The sequence below is a fragment of the Silene latifolia genome, chromosome 1 (genome assembly GCF_048544455.1).
Source record: "Silene latifolia isolate original U9 population chromosome 1, ASM4854445v1, whole genome shotgun sequence".
NCBI lineage: Eukaryota > Viridiplantae > Streptophyta > Magnoliopsida > Caryophyllales > Caryophyllaceae > Silene > Silene latifolia.
Window position 1 is genome coordinate 66,632,740 of NC_133526.1, and position 20,445 is coordinate 66,653,184.

Consider the following 20,445-nt stretch of genomic DNA (forward strand, 5'->3'; position numbering starts at 1 on the left):
TAGTTTAATTAAACTTTACAAACACTATCCATTTCTACGAAGAATATCCATTTTCTATTCAACTGTCAATGGCTGTTTTTTCTCAACTGTGATTCTATTCTTATTGCACCGTTATTCTGCTGTTATTGCACTATTATTCCGCATAACAAGTAGTTTTATTCTGCTATTATTGCAGTATTATTCCACAAAAGGACTAGTTTATTCTGCTGTTATTCCACTGTTAGTCCAGCATTATGTTGTTAAAACTATTCATTTTTATTCAAGTGTAAATCTAGTCAAGTGTAAAAGCAGTGGTTTAGACTGCTTTTATTCCACTGTTATTCTACCATTATTCTGCTGTTATTGCAGTATTATTCCGCATAATAAGCAGCTACTCTGCTGTTATTCTACTATTTGTCTACACTTATTCTGCTGTTATTCCACTAGTTTAATTAAGCTTTACAAACACTATCCATTTCCACGAAGAATATCCATTTTCTATTCAACTGTCAATGGCGGTTTTTTCTCAACTGTGATTCTATTGCTGTTGCACTGTTATTCTACTGTTATTGCACTATTATTCCACATAATAAGTAGTTTATTCTGCTGTTATTGCAGTTTTATTGCGCATAAGGACTAGTTTATTCGACTGTTAGTGAAGTGTAAATGCAGTCGTTTTACACTGCTTTTATTCCACTGTTATTCTACCATTACTATGCTGTTATTGCAGTATTATTCTGCATAATTAGCAGTTATTATGCTGTTATTGCACCATTATTCTGGTAAAGACTTCTGTTATTCCAACATTACTTAAACATAGTAGTAAATAGTACTTAAAGATAGTACTTACATAATAAACATTAACGTTCTAAAATATTAAAGACATTATTTTTAAAGCAATAAATATTTTAAACATATTTTAAAGCAGCAGCCCTTGACCATCATCGTTAGATTTTTATATCTTTATTCTATTCTCTCGACGCTGCAGCGCAGTCCTTGGACAAAGGCTCTCAACTTCCACCGACTCATCCTGAAAAGGGTTTTTATATCCTTCCATAAGTTCCATGGCTTTCAGAACTGGTGTCCAATCGGCAGAGATTGAAGGATAGACTTCAGTGTATCACTTCTTCAAAGCATTCACACCAGCAATGAATTGATTGTCCATGTCGGCTTCTGTGTAGTTCCTATTTTTCTTTTCCTTCAACTGTCTACGCATACGTTCATTTTGAAGTTCAGCAACCTTCAACTGTGCCCTAACATTGTCGACCTCTCTTATTAAGGCCCCTTCACGGTTTTCTGCTGCCTCTACATTTGTCCTTGTCTCGTTCAACTCTATCGAAAGGGACTCTATCTTCCGTTTCGCTTCATTGATTTCCTCCCTTGTTGAGGACCTTCGGTTATCGTCAGTTACGTCACTCATTCTGCAGCATTTGAAGTATGAAACTTTTTGCATTATAAAAAGATGTTTAAAATATTTCAACCAAATTAAAAGCATAGCAAAGCAGAAGAAAGAGAATTACCTTTTCTGCAGCCCAACCAAGACAGAATATAAGGAATAACAGTAGAAGCATTAGAACTCGTTTCAAGGCCACAACCCACAAGTCTCCAATCATTAACGCACTAATTTTATCTATGATCTCTTTTATGGTTCTTCTTAAGTAAATTTTTTATGTCTCATCGGGCTAATTTGCAACTGTTCAAAAGGATTGTTGACTGAGTCAATTAATAGTATTTTATGAAATTGTATTCTTTTTGGTGGTATATATCTTACAAGATTCAACCATAATTTCTAGATTTGCAACCCAGCTGCAAGTCGACCTCATTCTCACAATTCATCCTAACAAATCCATAATCAATTATCAGTAAGAGTAACTCAGACTCCATCTCAATCGTTCACATAGTAGATTTCACAAAGTAACAATGACAGTTAATTAGATCAAGATAATGCTCAAACAAAGAACAAGTAATTAAAATTGCAACATTTTATACCCCGAAGATTCAGCCACATAAGGCAACCAAAACGAGTTTGATTACACCGCAAAAAGTATGGCATTGTGAAATTGGACAATAATCTAATCCAACAGCAAAACAAAACACAAGCCATATACTATAACCAATCATATCAACAAATGATACTCCCCTTTGTTCCATCCCAAAACGACACCAATGAACCAGAAAGTCAACTGAGCACCATATAAAAAGAACAGAATAGCACTAAAATGGCATCACAATGGACTTTTTGCAGAGAGTAAAAGGGGGTAAGTTCAAAGAAAAATAAAGAATAGAAAGATAAGAAATTACCTTTTTGCAGAGGAGATAAAGTTTTTTTTTGGAATGGACTTTTTCAGTGTGTGTTTGTTTTTTTACTCGAAATAGCAGTATTTATAGGGGCTTGGGGAATACAAACAGTTTTTCTGTAATAAAGAATAGAAAGATAAGAAATTACCTGCCTACCAAAAAAAAAAGATAAGAAATTACCTTTTGCAGAGGAGATGCAGAGTTTTTTTTGGAATGTACTTATTCAGTGTGTGTGTGTTTTTTTTTACACGCAATAGCAGTATTTATAGGGGCTTGGGGAATACAAACAGTTTTTCTGTAATTATATTAGATTAGGTTAGGTAACTGTTTTTAATAAAAACTGAAAAGTGGAACTGCTTTTTATAAATATTACTAATCTGTTATTATTCAACTATTATTGTAGTGTGTAAATGCAGTTTTATTTTGTGGGTGGTTTGTGGAAAACAGTCAGATAATATTAACAAAATAAATTAAAGTAACTAGTGTTAATTCTCATATAATGTAGGTCTCACTTTATTATCTAGAAGTAACATTTTAGGATAAAATGTAATTCAAACAATGACAAATAGTAAAATTCTTTGACATTTAGGCGAGGTCTTCATCGTAGCCGTTGTCTTTTGCGTCTCTTTTGTCTTTCTCAGTTCATGCATCTGATTCATATTCCTGCAATTTTTGCTTAGTATTTGTCATTGAGGTAAAGTAACAATTAGAGGAAAAACAACAACACATTAATAGCAGAATAGCAGTATAATAACACAACAGCAGCATAATAACAGAGTAACACCGGAATAATAAGGGAATAACAGTAGAATAAGAGGATAACATTAGAATAATAGGAGAGTAATATTTCAGATTCATACCTCTTCAGTTTCTGATTCTTCTTCATCATCGTCATCAGAAGGGGGACTTTCAGCAAAAGGAAGATTACAAGTTCTACTGTTGTGGTTCACCCACTTCTTGCAGTTACCGCATCTTCGCTTCCTCTTTTCTGGCTTGCTCTTGGCCTTTTCTTTAGACGACCTCAATCTTTTGCCACTGCCCTTATTCTTGGCCTTGTTTGGCGGCCGAAGGTCAATATCATTTGAAGCTGTGATGCCAAAAAGATCCTCGATTTCCTGGTTTTTAGTTTTCGGTTCAATTGGTACTGTGATGTTCTCCCTAAACTGTGTTAGGGTTTTCTGCAGTTGCTTCATCTGTTTAACCGTAGCATAATTGTCCATCACCCCGACAGTTGCATAAATCTCAGACCAAACCTTTGACATCTCAGCTTTCTTGATGTCAGCTTCGTCAATGTCTTCTATGACCTTTCCATTTTCATCTTGGACAATTGGCCTGTAGGATTTCTTTGTCCATCGAGCAAGGACATAAGGCTCAGGTATCCTGTGTACCTGCCTACCATTCCACACCCACAGTATATACCGACAGACAATGCCATGCCTCTCAAATAGCTTACATGCACATTTGCTCTCGTTAGTTTTGGTGTTAAATTCCACTCGGAAGTTTCTGTGCTTCAGTCCATCACGAACGTCATGGTACTCCACTGTCCCTACTGTTGTCAAACCCCCGACCCCCATGCTGCATATCGCATGTTTGACTTCGTTCTGAAAGTCTGCAAAGATAGGATGTGTGTAGACAAGTGAGGCATGCATCTCTACCTTCATCGGCCCTACTTTCTCGAGCATACTATGCTCGTTGGCAGTGTCCATCCTCCTTTGTGAATGCCTTTGCTGTTCTATTGCAGAATTGCTCCTCATCCAAAACTCGACAAGGGTTCCAAAGTGGCTTTCAAACCGTTTCAAATAGCTGTTTGAACTTTCAGATCTCTGGGTTGTCCGCAGCAAACAACCTAGAGGCAGATCGCGAAAGTAAGCCGGTATCCACTTTTGTCTGATTGCGAATACATACTTCAACCACCGGTTGATTTGCATACCATGTGCTTCAATAACGGTTTGCCAGTTTTGTTCAAATTCTTCTGGTTCTAAGTCGACATCCCAAACAACGGCATTTATGTCTGTCATAAATTCTGTGTCATTGCAGATTGCCCTTCCCACCTTCTCAGGCATTTTCTGCATGATATGCCACATGCAGTACTTGTGCACAGAATGCTTGAAGACATTTGGGCATGCCTTTTTAATTCCAGGGCATTGGTCCGTAATTATACACCGAGGTTGCTGCTGCCCCATTACTTCGAGGAATTTTTAAAAATCCACTCAAATGAATCCTGACTCTCGAAGTCAAGTAATCCAGCTGCAAAAGTTACCGTCTTCTTTTTGTGGTCTACTCCGGTGAACGGAGTAAACACCATGAAATATTTGTTTGTCCCATAAGTAGGGTCAAACGAGATCCTGTGTCCATATAACTTGTAGTTGTTTATCCCTTCCTTATCAGCCCAAATAACCTTCGTCAAGCATTTGTTCTCATCCTGATCATAAGCAAAATAGAACCCCTTTGTTTCAGCCAGCATTTTGAAATGCCCAATGAAAATTTTACCATCCTTATCCCCAATGTAACACTTGATATTTCGTTTGAAGTTTTTGAAGTCTAGCAAAGAGGCACCGATATTCTGATAACCATTTGAGTATTCCTTGAGAATTCTGAAGCTCAATGTTGGACCTATGTTTAGCTTAGTATGATCAATAAGGGTCCTCTTAATGTAATCATGGACGTCCCTTGACAGCTTTTGGAACACTCTGTTTTTGACAGAGTAAAGAGAGTGATTGTGAACGTCTACAAAGACGTCCACAATATATCCAGCCGGTCTGTTGTCTGTTTTTTCACAGGTTCTCAACCTCATGTGCGCCTTGCAGCCACACCTTTTCAGAGCATGCTTCTTTGGTTGTCTAATCGTCGCTCTTTGTTCTCTACTGTACTCAAATTACCAGCTTCGTGATTTGTTGCTTCAAGTCGCAGTTTTCTTTTCATATCTCTATACCCCTGTCTGTTACAGACCAGTGATTTGACGCTGACGCCCCCCTTATATTTCGCATTTGTGTACCTTCTCACATCAAATCTGCAAGCCAATGCATATATGTTGTAGAATTGTACTGCATCCTCCAACGTAAGAAAGAAAATGCCACGTTTAGGCGTAAATCACTCTCAACAGTCCTTACCCACTGCTTAGTACCCCCGGGCGTACTGCTGTAATGAAGAGTTGGAACAAACTCATCGTTTTCTTCGTCTGAACAGGTTGGGCTGGTGAATATATTGTTATTAGAAGAATCCCTAGCTAAGACTGCATTGTCTTCAACAATAGAGACAGTAGAAAGATCTGGGACAGTAATGAGTACAGTCAGTGGACAACAAAATGACAATAACATCACAATAACAGTAGCATGGGGGAGAGATCAACATTGCAAAGAATGTGACAATAATAAAGATGATAACAAAGAATGGGAAACAGACGACAATCAATAACATCACAATAATACTAAATGTGTTTTTTCTTATGCTACTCTCTTATCAGCCGTATATTTTCATGCTAATGGACAATAATATCACAACAATAGTACCATAATATCAGAATAACAGTACAATAATATCATCATGTTTCTCTACTTTTACAATAATAGTACAATAATATCAGAATAACAGTACTCTGATTCTACTTTATTATAATACATATAATACTGTATTTTTTATGCTACTCTTTTACAAGCCATATATTTTCATGCTACTGCACAATAATAAGACAATAATATTACAATAATATCACAATAACAGTACAATAATATAATCATGTTATTCTTTGTCTTTGTTAAATAATAGTACATTAATATCAGAATAACAGTTCTCTTTTTTCTACTCTAATACAAGCCGAGAAAGATAATATCATAATAACAGCTGAGAAACACATAAAAATCAATAATTGATTTATAAACAACGGCGGATAAAGAGATAAGAATCAATAACAGTATTACCTGTTTCCATATTTACTGTCGAGTTGATTTCTTCGCTACAATTGTTATTAATATCGTTGTCCATCTTTTATACCTGAAAACTGTAAAATCAAGTATTCAATTCAATTAAAATCAACGAATTTCACGAATTTTACATTAATTTCGAAATACGATTGAATACACTAAAAATCAACGAATTTACATTACCTGTAATTCGATTGCAGATAAAAATCAACGAATTTATGTAATCTTATTAGGTTTTTTATGAGATGTCGATAGCCATGCGTTACGTTTTTGTGTTTCTCTGTTTCTGATTTGTAGAGAGATGTAGAGAGAGAGAATATCGTTTGAATGAAGTTTCTTTTTTCATGTTTCAAATTTGCTTTTGTATTTTTCGATTTTTCCTTTTTTTTCCTAATTTATCATTTAATCTCAAATTTTGATTTCTTTTAATCTCACCTTTGATTTCCCCAACTCATAACTCACCATAAGACCCCAACTCACGAGATCCCGATATATATATATATATATATATATATATATATATATATATATATATATATATATATATATAATTAGGATCACATGTGTTCACCCTATCTTTTTGAGTCCTGTGAGTCCACTTATGTATCACACGCTCTACAAAAAAATATCACAATTTTTTTAGATAATTTTTTTTTTAAAGTCTGAGCTGTGATATTGTTTAGTATAACCCGTGATACTGTATCTTAGAATGTGAGTCCAGTAAAAGAGTATCACAAGTTATACAAAACAATATCACACCTCACAATAAACAATATCACTATTTGTACTAAACAATATCACGGGTTATACTATACAATATCACACCACTGAACCTAACTCCGCCTTTCACTCCGCCTTTCACCATCTAAATTTCACTTCACACTAATATAGCATGATTTTCTTGTGGTATGGATCTGTTTTACATGATCTTTGTGTAAAGTCGCCTTACACAAGACTACTTGTCGAATTTGTTAGTATTTTAATAGATTTATATATGCTCATTTAATCTTGGTTTACCCATTTGTTTATGTTGTATTTGGACCTGTAGTAAATTTCTTAGAATGATATTCATTGTAAAGAAGGCCGTATGACCCTATTCAGATAGTGTTGCTGCTTGGCTTTATGAGACCAATTGGACCCACAAGCCTCAGTTTTTACAAAACAAGCTCTGTTTACACCCAAGATAATCAACCAAGAAACCTGTTCTTCTTCGGCGGAGCAATTGGACCCACAAGCGACCGAAACCCGGTTGTTACAACATCGTTTTTGCACCAATAGAACGGCACTATGTCTCCAGTATCAGAAGAATTACAACACACTTCGCAATACACCTTCTCACCTGAACCAGAACTCGACGCAACATCAGATTCAAAATAATCATCTGAGTAATTACTGATACTATTATTATAATTATGATTATAATTATAATTATCATAATTATCTTGATAATTTTGATAATTTTTATTTTTACGATTAAACTCGGAAACTTGAAACACTTGAATAACTTTTTTCTTCAATTCACTTTAATTTCATTCTCGTGTTCACCCTTGCTTACAATGTTGCTTTTGTTATAATCGTGCAAATCATCAGCTACCATGTAAACAAGTCGTTAGAACAATTCAACTAACTATTTTCATTATAATAGTAGTTTTCATTATTCGTGATATTCTTGTGTATAGTGTGTGATACATAAGTGGACTCATTGGACTCAAAAATATAGGTGGACTCACCAGATCTTGTCTCTCTCTCTCTCTCTCTCTCTCTCTCTCTCTCTCTCTCTATCTATCTATCTATCTATCTATATATATATATATATATATATATATATATATATATATATATATATATATATATATATATATATATATATATATATATTTATATAGTTTCCTTAATCTAATGTGCCCATCATGCATTAGAAACCTAATAGGTATCTACACTTAGATAATAGACTGACCGAACTTTTTAAGACGTAAATAAGCCCGTATTTAATACACCGTAGTGGATCACTTTATATTTGGGCTAACCTTAACTGATAGTGCATACATACATCTATAAACCGAATTATAAATTTGTCCACATATATTGTTGTATTAGGCCCATATTTCTTACAATCTCCCACTTGGGCCAAATACATTCATATACGTGTGACACCTAATAATTGTATTTACAATAACCTTATGAGCTCAAATATGCTATCAAACATCCAACTATCTTAAGCAATTCGGTCCATCAATCATACTAACATAAGATCAAAGCGGCCTTTGCTACAGTTTGTCGTAACAGAACCCTCAATGGTCACATATGTCAATATAACCAACGACATGAATCGAGCATGGGAGTGCAACATTAAAATAGCATCCGAATGTTATCCCTATATGAATATTTTCAACTGTTCCACCTTAGTGAGATCAACCAAAATAACACTGAGTGAAACCGTAAACCGAAAACCTTATTTCTGCAGAACTTAATAACCGTAGTCTTTAATGTGTCTAACATGACAAACTCCCACTTAAACTGCATTTCCTTAAAACTGAAACACCCATTTGAGCATAGAGCTTAACAAAAGACCGTGGGTGGTACTTCCTTAGTAAGCGGATCCGCAAAATGGAGTTTGTATCAACATGTATAATTGACACCTTTTCACTCTGAATTGTTTCTTAAACAATTCATCACTTATATTGTTATTAGAAACTTTACAATTGTACATTTGTCGCAAAATAACTTAAATGGTCTTTCAATAACGTACTGAATTTGCAGCCTCATGACAAATGATCATAACTAACTAGGAGTCGAAATACCAAATGATCTCAACCTGAATCGATCTCCTATAAATAATGTTTTATTCTAAATATAAATGATAAACAATATATTTGTCTGCCATTAATGGATCCAAGATCCTAATCCGTATTGCCGTAATACCTGTCCAACAAACTTTAGAATGTACGCAATATCCAAACGCTTACAAGCTAAATATATACCATAATACTTAAACACATTAAATATTTCCTGAGACACATGAATTTAAGCATTTATGAATTTTTCTGAATATTTTCCTTAGGGAATTTGAGACTAATTTGTCTCCTTGACTACAAGGGTATTAACTAAAAATATTTACTTACTCCCACTGAATCTTGAGTATCTGCAATCATCTACCACATTCAACTAATATCAAATAAGATAATAACATTGCAGATTTTTGATCTTTATGACGGAAAACCTTATTACTTGAACTTTAATGGAGTAATTACCTTAATTTGCATAATATCTACTTTGAGTCTATTGAATCAAAGTTCTAGTTGCTGCACTGAATAGTTTCATCAATATCACAACTGAGAAACATATCTTTAACATTCATCCAATGTAACTAAAACCCGAATATGCCAAAATATCTTTATTGTCATTGTTGACTAGATGAAATATACTGTCACATTACCTTTTGAATCCTTTTTGATAACAAATAAATATTTGAAACCAATATGTTTCACAACTTTAGATAACGGAACAAGGTCCAAATTGATATCATTGTCCATCAAATGACTTATTTCCTTATTACCTTATGGCATTAGTCCACTTATATGAGTTAGGACCTTCAATGGTTTGCAAGATGGTGACTTAATCAATTTCTTACATTCCATTATCTAATTCTTACTGCAACTTGTTAGTCCGTCATTACATCATTACTCCCTTTTCACCATATAGAAGAATAATATATAATATAATTATCTGTAGTTGCTTAATCTCTTATAAATGGATCTTTTAATGAATTGGTTCTTGAGATATTTGAGTTTGTTTTACCGAATTGATCTTATGATCATGTATAAGGAGACTAACAATTTCAATTACCTTTTCTCCCACTCAAACTTAATATCCTCAACGAACCCCTAAATTTCCGTCTTAAACAACTTGATTATAAGATTATTACTTTATTACCCTTAAAACTTTAAGTATTATCCAACAAAATAGTTATTGACTGTCCTTAAGTCCAGCTATTAACCTTATGTCTTTTAAACCTCAACCTTAATTAGTTAGACATACCGGATGTGTAAACTACTTACACTATAATTAAATAGTCAATACTATTGTTAGAACTTTATTCAAAGATAGCTGCAATCTTAAGAACTTATTACTAGAGTTATTGGAAAAGAGTATGAATAATCACACTCCTTACAAGGTCTTGAGATCTTGTTTGCATACACACTACACCAATCATATTAAGAATCCTCATATGGTGTAATATCAAATACAAGGGGAACATCTCTATCAATTCTTTAAAAAATAACCTTGAAGTTGTTATCCTGAATAGTCATCTTGTCAAAGTATTTACACTTATGATAAAACAAATGACATAATTTAATCCTTTACTGAGTAAAATAACTCAGCCAAACATACACTGAAACGTCAAAACTTAAAACTTCTCACAATGAGATATAGATATCCATGCGAAAATTCGGTCTACAAATCAACATAATAATTTAAGCCATTAATACTTAAGTATAAAATGGTTCACCTATCTATATATGTTAATAATAAGACGCCTGAAATCATTTGATATCTAATCTCCCTTTAATTTGTCTTTATCCCCTTAAATATGAAAAACCGAATTAAAGGGGCCAACAATTTCATTTTGACGCAAAACCTTAATATTCTTTATAATGTGTCATGCCGAAAAGAAATTATCACTTCTGACTTATTCTTTATATCCACTAGACTTTAATGCAAGTTTACTTGAAAGAGACTAGAATCTAAACTATATAAAGCTATCAACAATGATAGATTCATCATTATCTGAATTTGGGAAACACAAAGTTAATTATTTCTCGATGGACAAAGAACCAAATTTGCCCATACGAAAAATATCCGAATTCCACCTAAGGTGGTACCAAAAAGAATTTTCCAAATTCAAATAAAGGAACAAGTCATTAATGTTAACGAAATTAGTTGACTGTCTCAAATAACTTAGATGATGACATGCCCCAAATAGATGAATCTTTCATCATCAATTAGCTTGTAACATCTCAGTTATACTTGCATCAATATACTTATGTGGGCGAAAAAACAAAATTCACCCACTAAACATGATTGGATATAAAAATTAACCTTAGACAAACTGAATGAGAAGCTTAAATTTACCGACAGGCAAGGCTTTAAATCTGATACTAGATTTTCCTTCCATGTCAAAACTCTTAACAAACCAACAACTAAAAACAAATCTAACCTTATGTTTGTTATTATTTTTTTGAGTTTGACTTTAGCCGCTTCTTAATTAACTGAATTAACTTAACTGAATTAACTGAATCAATGCCCTTAAATATTTCATTAATGTCACCTTAGATAATCATTAAACATGCTTTTGAATGTTCTACTCTCTAAATCACGTGAGTCAACACGATACTTTAATCCTTATGAGTAGAAATTATACATTCTCTAGCCAATGTTAAGATTACCGCTACTCAGAATAAGTATTCTACGTTCCCTTACCATTCATTTGATAAACGGTTTCATCCGAATTGAGAATGTAACCGAATATGACAGATATAATAACCATAAATGTCAAACTGAATGAACAAAAACAACATCCTTATATTTTGAATAAATTCAAATAATTAAAGTGTGTTTCCGAAATTAATATTTAGTTATTAGACGTAAATATTAAGTAGTTAAAGACATTACTCTTTGGTAATTGTAATCATATATTGATGATAAACTCACATCGAACACTAAGCTTTCCTTTGGGCCGACTCAATATTCACATGAAAATCCGAATAATCGTCACATATTTATTACTCAACGTATATTGCAATCTGGCCAAATAATGGCCTTGGGCCGACCATTATTCGCATGAACTACACACACTAAACCAAAAATTGAATTTATTCATCTTAAAACTTTATGGGCATAATCCTTATGAGTTTCATAAATATAATGACATTCCCTTAACTTGATTTTCAGATTCAATATTGGCATCCCTATCATCCCAAGATGTAATACCACGGTTTTATGAGTCTCTGGGTACTCTATCGAGTGGGCCTTACTCTGTCGAGTAAGTGTGTTTTGCGTTTTAAAATAGTTTCTGACCTGTTGGGTACTCGATCGAGTAGCCTTGGTACTCGATCGAGTAAGCGGCACTCGATCGAGTACGTTAGTTACTCGATCGAGTAAGTGTGTTTTACGGGGTTGTTTTGACGGGTTTTGCTAATAACTCGAGTTTGATATAAAAGGTTTCCGTCAGTTTATTTCATCATTTTTAACCTTTCTAAACCTTTCAAAAGAAAAAAGGAGTTACGTAGTTATCTCTCGTCGCGTTGTTGGCAAATCCCCAAGGCTAGGAGGGTCGGATCATCTTGTTCCTTGCATCATAGTGTTCCTTGCGTCAAGGGTAAGATCTACATACCAATTTTATTGTATTTAGTTAGCTTTGTTTAAACCCTAATTTTGGGAATTGGGGATTTGTGTTAGTTGTGTGAATGTTAGTAATTATGTAATTTTATGTTAGGAGAAGGATTCGTAGAAGAGGAATTTTGATACAGCTGTTGAGACCGTCTGATTGTGTTGCTGTTCCAGGTAGGGTTTCCCTACTCAGTATTAGTCCCATAATGCATTGTTGGTGTTTTGTGATTGTTGAATATTATCGTATTCGTATTGTGACGGTTGTTGGTTTTGATTGCTGTTTAATGGTTGTGATTGTTTGTCTCTGGTTCTCGAGATGCGTTCTCTACGAGTGAGTGGAGTCACTTGCGGGAGTGGCTTCACGCTCTAGTTTCGCCCTCCGTGGAACCCGCCACGGGAGGGGATGTGCACATTAATGGGACAGGTTATCGCTCGGTATGATGAGCGGGGCTTAGGTGGGAACGGCTGCGGTCCCCCACTCGCGGGCTGTCCAAAGTGGACGATCGGTGACGGAGATTGATTGGAGTGGGTGTGATTGTGTGTGTGACCGTTTGAGCCGCTTGTTTCTTGTGTTGTTGGTTATATAAATTGTGTGATTAGTATCGACCCGTTTAATGTTTTAAAATCGTGGTGATCCATTCGGGGTGGTGAGCGATTATTGAGCAGGTATGATATGACGCGTATGGGATAGGCGGGATGAGTCATCACGTGGCGCTTAGAAGTCTTCCGTTTGTGTCGACGATGTTTTGTAGCTTTGATAGTTTTAGCAGTAGACCGTCTGAGAATCTTGTATTTGAGTTTTGGTTTTGGTTTTGATCATGTAATCACTTTAAACTATTTTGTTATTTAAATTATGTTTCTTCATTGTCATTTGATTATCATTGCCTCGGGTAACCGAGATGGTAGCACTTCCATGCCTTGAGTGGTCCTGGTAAGGCACTTGGAGTGTGGGGGTGTTACACAAGATACCTAGCACAACATCTAATTTCATCTTTGGATAATAATTAGACTTGTAAGTGGTACTCTTGGCCCACTAATCAAATATTAAAGTCATGTCAAATATGAAGCCTTCCTTTGGGCCGACTTGACACTCACACGAAAAACCGAATAACTGTTACACATTTATTACCACAAGTACGATTGAATTTCGGCCAAGTAATAGCCTTCCTTTGGGCTGACCATTACCCACATGAAATCCAATCACACACAATTATCTTAATATTTCAAATTATTTAATCTACACAGCAGGGGTCACTTTGGTGACTTATTGTTTCAATCAAATAACACAAAATATTAGACACCTTATATAAAACCAAATAGCCAATATAATTAAATCTTCAAAATAAGTTCTTACTTAATCTGAAATTTGGTTCTTAATTATTAAACTAACCAAAATCGATTAAACCGTAAATAATACTCGAACGCTTAATCGTATACTGGTCTTGTCCCTAAGCTTTTACCATCAGACCCAATAGTCAAAATAATTAACCTTATAACCATACATTAGTACGAGTCAAATAACAAACCAGAAGACTTTCTTTATTAAAAGTCATGCACGACAAAGACCGAAAACTACCATATTATAGAGTGGTCAAGTTGTAGCATTATTATTTACCCTGAATTGCAATATCCAAATTCGTAGGACCATGTCATATAAACGTAAAACAATCTACACATAGGTACCAAATACTGGGTAATAGAGCCTTAATTTTCTTAAAGAGCTGGAATATAAGAGATAAGCAACCAAACCAAAATATATACCCAAATGAGACGCCCAATAATGTTTTCATGATTAATAAACCAAAATTCGAGGATCTAACTTGTACATTAATAACATAAACCAAATTAGCTCATGGTAACCACTACGCATATACAGATGAATGAACATATATGCCACAATGAATAACAATCATCAAAAATTATCACCATGACTCATGAACACCAAAGATACATACATGGCTAGATGAATCCATTAATTTTAATTCTTTATATTGAAGATAAAGATATTAAATTATCTTAGCAAATAATATTGTTACTTTTTTGTATTATCTTGTTTTAATCCTTTCCTTAGAATTAGGTAGTATATATCTTTTTGTTATTAGTTACCATGTTTATAGCAACTAACTCTTGTATTTAAACTCTTAACCTTTATCAATAATATCATCTTTGCCAATATCAAAGTCTATATGGTATAAGAGCATTCAACGTTTCTGGTTTCTCCTGCTTCTCAAAAACTCAATCACAAATCAATTTTTTTTCGAAGGCTTGCTATGGCTTCTAATGCCTCGATAATTCCAAACGCTGGAGAGCCAGCTGTACCTTTTGTTGCTATCAGTCTCTCTAACGTTACTCAACTCACCCCATCCACCTATCGGGCTTGGTCACGCCAAATCGAAGATCTGCTCTTCGGGTTTGATCTCGCCAAATATTTGGATGATTCTCACCCTTGTCCTTCCTCCACTATTGAGGATGCTGCAAAGGTTTCTAAGCCTAATCCCGCTTATGCAACATGGCTTCGTCAAGACCGGCTGCTAAGTGGTGCTTTACGTGGTACAATCCATTCGAGTATCACGCCCCTGCTTCTTAATGCAAAGACATCTGCTGAAATTTGGTCTAGTCTCAAATCGACCTATGCTAGTACGTCTCGGGGTCATATTCTTCAGGTGAAGGAACGCCTTCAATCTATCTCTAAAGGTGGTTCTTCGGCTACTGAATATATGCAATCTATTCGCGCTTGTGTCGATGAATTGGCTCACATGGGAAAGCCAATGGATGATGAAGACATTATTGCAAAAGTGTTGCACGGTTTGGATGTTAACACTTATCACTCGCTTATTGACAATATAAAACATCGGGACACCCTAATCTCCTTTGATGCTTTCTACGAGAGGCTACTGCAATTTGACCTCTCACTCACGCATGCCCCTTCCCCGGCCTCCGCCTCCCTCCGTGCCACGGCCCTCGCTGCCTACACCAAACCCAACTACCCACGCCCTAACCAATCTACCCGTACTACTGCTGGAATACTTCCCACACCCTCAAACCCACCTACCCAAAACAACCCATTCAAAGGAAAATGTCAGTGGTGCCACACCACTAGGCATTACCTCCAAATTTGCCCAGATTTTCGAGCCCAACAAGGCTCCATCTCTGTCCCACCTCGCCCTTCACCTGCTGTCTCGCCCAAACCGCACCAACCTCGTGCCCACACTGCGGCATTCACTCAAACTATGCCGGAGAATTGGGTACTTGATAGCGGTGCTACCCATCATATTACTCATGACCTTCAAAACTTGGCCCTCCATGCTCCGTATGATGGAAATGACGAGCTCCTAATTGGTGACAGGTCGCCTCTCTCGATTACAAATATTGGTTCATTCACAATCCCTTCTTCTCCCACTCTTATTCAATTTCTTGATGTTTTACATGCTCCATCAATTTCTAAAAATATTATCTCTATTTCCAAATTTTGCACTGATAATAATGCTACTGCTCATTTTTCTTCCACCTCGTGTGTTTTGCAGGACCGGCTCACGGGCAAAGTGCTAATCCGGGGTCATCTTAACTCCGGCCTTTATGAGTGGCGTCCATCGGTCCCTGGCTCGGTTCTCCTTGTTCACGGGTCCTCCTATGAGTCCTAGCATCAAAAACTCGGTCATCCATCTCCTCCTATTTTGAACTCTATCTCTAGGTTGTGTGGTTTTGATTTTCGGAATAATTTAGACTCTCATTGTAATTCTTGCTCGATCAATAAGAGTCATAAGCTTGTTTTTGCTGACACTTCTTTATGTTCCTCCAATCCTCTTGAATTAATTTTTTCGGATGTTTGGACCTCTCCCCTTTATTCTATTGATAACTACAAGTATTATGTCGTATTTGTTGATCATTTTACTCGTTATACTTGGATTTATCCCCTTAAACAAAAATCTGATACCGCTCTTGTCTTTACTCGATTTCGTGCCTTAGTTGAAAAACATTTCAACCGACCCATCAAGCGACTTTTCTCCGACAATGGTGGAGAATATTTAAAATTAACTCCTTCTATTACCTTAGATGGAATTACTCATCTAACTTCCCCTCCCCATACCCCGGAACATAATGGCATTGTTGAACGACGTCGTCGTCACATTGTCGAAACTGGTCTCTCCCTCCTTACTCATGCGTCCCTTCCCCCCTTCATATTGGTCTTATGCATTCGTTACTGCTGTTTATCTCATTAACCGGATGCCCACCCCCATACTCCAAAATATTTCCCCTTACCTGAAATTATTTGGTGTCTCCCCTAATTATAATAAGCTTCGTAGCTTTGGGTGCCTTTGCTACCCTTGGTTACGACCTTACACTAAACACAAACTCGGCCCTAAGTCCACCCCTTGCATCTTTGTTGGATACTCTTCCACTCAAAGTGCTTACCATTGCCTCAATCCCGTCACCCAACGACTCTACACATCTCGACATGTTCAATTTGTCGAAAACAAATTCCCTTACTTACACCTCTCTAAATATTCGACATCACCATCTCTCCCGTCCCCTGATGATTGGTGCCCCCTTGTCTTACCCATTTTAGCTCAACCTGTCCCCCCTGACCCGGTCTCACCTCAACCCGAGACCCCCTCTCCAGCAACGGACACCACCGCTGCTGCCCCTCCCCACTCCCCTACATCCAACCCTCATCCTTCCGCTGCTGCCTCTACACCCACGACTACAACCAGTCCTGTCTCCCCCACCTCTGTTTCGAGCGCCTCTGCATCCCCTCCTCCCCCCCCCCCCACCCCACCCCGTGTAACCACTCGACTTCATAACAACATTCGCTGCCCAAATCCCAAATACGCAAAAACCTCCAAAACTGCTCACATGGTTTCTGTTTCATCTCCCACTCTACCCCCTGTCACACTCAAAACAACCCTTTCTCATCCCACATGGCGCACTGCCATGGAGGATGAATTCACCGCTCTTCTAAAAAATAAAACTTGGACCCTTGTCCCACCCGATCCCTCACTAAATGTTATAGGCTGCAAATGGGTCTTCCGTATTAAATACAATCCCGACAATTCTATTAATATATAAGTACAAAGCCCGTCTTGTAGCAAAAGACTTCCATCAACAACCCGGTGTTGACTACTCTGAAACCTTTAGTCCTGTTGTCAAACCGGTGACCGTCCGTCTCATCTTATCATTAGCACTTTCCCGTGGCTGGTCTCTCAAGCAACTCGATGTCAACAATGCTTTCCTCCAAGGTACGTTAACTGAAACTGTCTACATGTCCCAACCCCCTGGTTTTAAAAATTCTCAATTCCCGTCTCACATTTGCAAATTATCAAAAGCAATCTATGGTCTTAAGCAAGCTCCTAGAGCTTGGTACAATGAACTCACCTCATATCTTCTCTCTTATGGCTTCACACAATCACTCTCCGATCCCTCTCTTTTTCTTTACAACAAAAACTCCACCCTTGTTTATCTTCTAGTCTATGTAGACGACATTATAGTCGTTGGTCCGTCTATCCTCTCCCTCACCACATTCTTTAATTCATTTGCGACCCGGTTCTCCTTAAAGGATCTCGGCTTTCCCTCCTACTTCCTTGGCATAGAGGTCACCCCAAACTCTCACGGTCTTCGCCTTACACAAACCAAGTACATCCACGACTTACTTACCCACTCCAACATGCTTGATTGCAAACCCACCAGAACCCCCATGAGCTCTTATCCGCCCCTCACCCTTGCGTCAGGCCAACCTCTCCCCAACCCATCAGACTACCGTGCTCTTGTTGGTAGTCTCCTTTACCTTTCCCTCACCCGTCCCAATATTGCCTAGAGCGTCAATAAGCTAGCACAGTTTTTACATTCACCTCGTGATACACATTGGCTTGCACTAAAACGCTTGTTACGTTACTTAAAGGGGTCTGTTCATACTGGTATTCAATTACATCGTGATACACCCCTCTCGCTGCATTCCTTTTGTGATGCAAATTGGGCCCGTGATACTGATGATTATGTTTCTACAACGGGTTTTATTGTTTACTTAGGACGTAATCCCATCTCTTGGTCTTCACGCAAACAGCACACTCTAGCTCTGTCTACTACGGAAGCTGAGTTTAGAGCCGTTGCCACCGCTACTTCTGAAATTATGTGGATTCGTTCGCTACTGGCTGAACTCGATTTTCGCGTCTTGGCACCCCCTGTAATTTATTGTGATAATCTTGGTGCAACGCAATATTCTACTAATCCCGTCTTTCATTCTCGGATGAAACACGTAGCCATTGCTTTTCACTTTGTCCGACAACAAGTTAATAATGGTCTGCTACGGGTACAACATACTAGTGCAGATGATCCACTCGCTGATGCACTCACTAAACCTCTCTCCCGCTCGCGCCTAGTGCCTATTTTGTCCAAGATCGGTCTTTCAGCTGAACAGCCCGACTTGCAGGAGCATATTGAAGATAAAGATATTAAATTATCTTAGTAAATAATATTGTTACTTTTTTGTATTATCTTGTTTTAATCCTTTCCTTAGAATTAGGTAGTACATATGTTTTTGTTATTAGTTACCATGTTTATAGCAACTAACCCTTGTATTTAAACTCTTAACCTTTATCAATAATATCATCTTTGCCAATATCAAAGTCTATACTTTACCCTTATCCTCAATCATTAGCTATTTGGACAAGATTAAGTGATCATTTTTTTTTAAGTGATCATTAATGCAATGTATGTACTTCAAAGTTTTCATGCAAAACAAATCTTGCGTCATTCACAAAGCAATAAAGCATATGCTATTTTCATGTTTTAAACAACACTAATCCCATAAATCCCAAACTCATACTGACCGACATACAATATTAATAAAATTGTCCAACCCTAAGTTGTGAATACTACGCACACAGTCGTAGCGATGTAGGCATGTAGCTAACACAGATTTCTTTCGTTTCCTTAAAAATACAAGAACGTACAAGAATACCAAATCCATTCAAAGCAATAACCATAAATACGAAACAACGCATTAAACAAATCATAAAACACCAACATAGGAAATATATCCAACCCAAATAATTTAATATGAAGCTGGCTCTGATACCACTTGTTAGATTTAATCCGAATAGAGAATATAAACTTCATACTAAATTACTCGGTATAAACTGTAGAGAGGAAGCGTACCTGATTACATGACGAAAGGGATGAACCGCCTGAAGGGACGGTCTTCAGATTACGTCTTCTAGTAGACACACATATCATAATATCATAGGGATCTCTCTACTGATGGTATGCGGGGAGATTAAGTTATTGTGTGCTACCAGAACCATAACCCAGGTGACATATATATAGTTTCCTTAATTTAATGCGCCCATCATGCATTAAAAACCTAATGGGTATCTACACTTAGACAATAGACTGGCCCATACTTTTTAAGACGTAAATAAGCCCGTATTTAATACACCATAGTGGATCACTTTATATTTGGGTTAACCTTAACTGGTAGCGCATAAATACAGTTATAAACCGAATTAATAATTTGTCCACATATATTATTGTATTAGGCCCATATTTCTTACATATTACCCCAAAAAATAATCCAGGATTTTCATTAAAAAATGAGAAAGACAAACACAAATGTTTACCGAAATAACTAAAATAACATCTTGTACTTATAAACTGTGCAAAAGAGAAGAAATACTTACAAATCAACCAAATCTTGAAAGATATATTACGAGGAGCCTTCCTCAATCAAGCCTACAACGGCTACTTTGCTATTATAAGGCAAAATATTATCATTGCCTATAATAACGTAAATATAGCTGTTGTAATTATCTACTTCCGTATATATCGCTTTGCATTGTATTATATATAGTGTAGTTGTAATATA

The 20,445-nt window shown here is 36.5% G+C and overlaps 1 protein-coding gene across 1 annotated transcript; it reads right to left on the reverse strand.

The window, feature by feature from the left end:
* Positions 1–1,099: 1,099 nt before the first annotated feature.
* LOC141648387 (protein FAR1-RELATED SEQUENCE 5-like) lies at positions 1,100–4,460 on the reverse strand. The gene is made up of 3 exons (XM_074457009.1): positions 3,138–4,460; positions 1,500–1,504; positions 1,100–1,400 (listed from the first exon to the last, which is right to left on the reverse strand). Exons 1-3 carry the CDS (start codon positions 4,458–4,460, stop codon positions 1,100–1,102), a joined length of 1,629 nt encoding a protein of 542 aa, XP_074313110.1.
* Between the last annotated feature and the right edge of the window lie 15,985 nt (positions 4,461–20,445).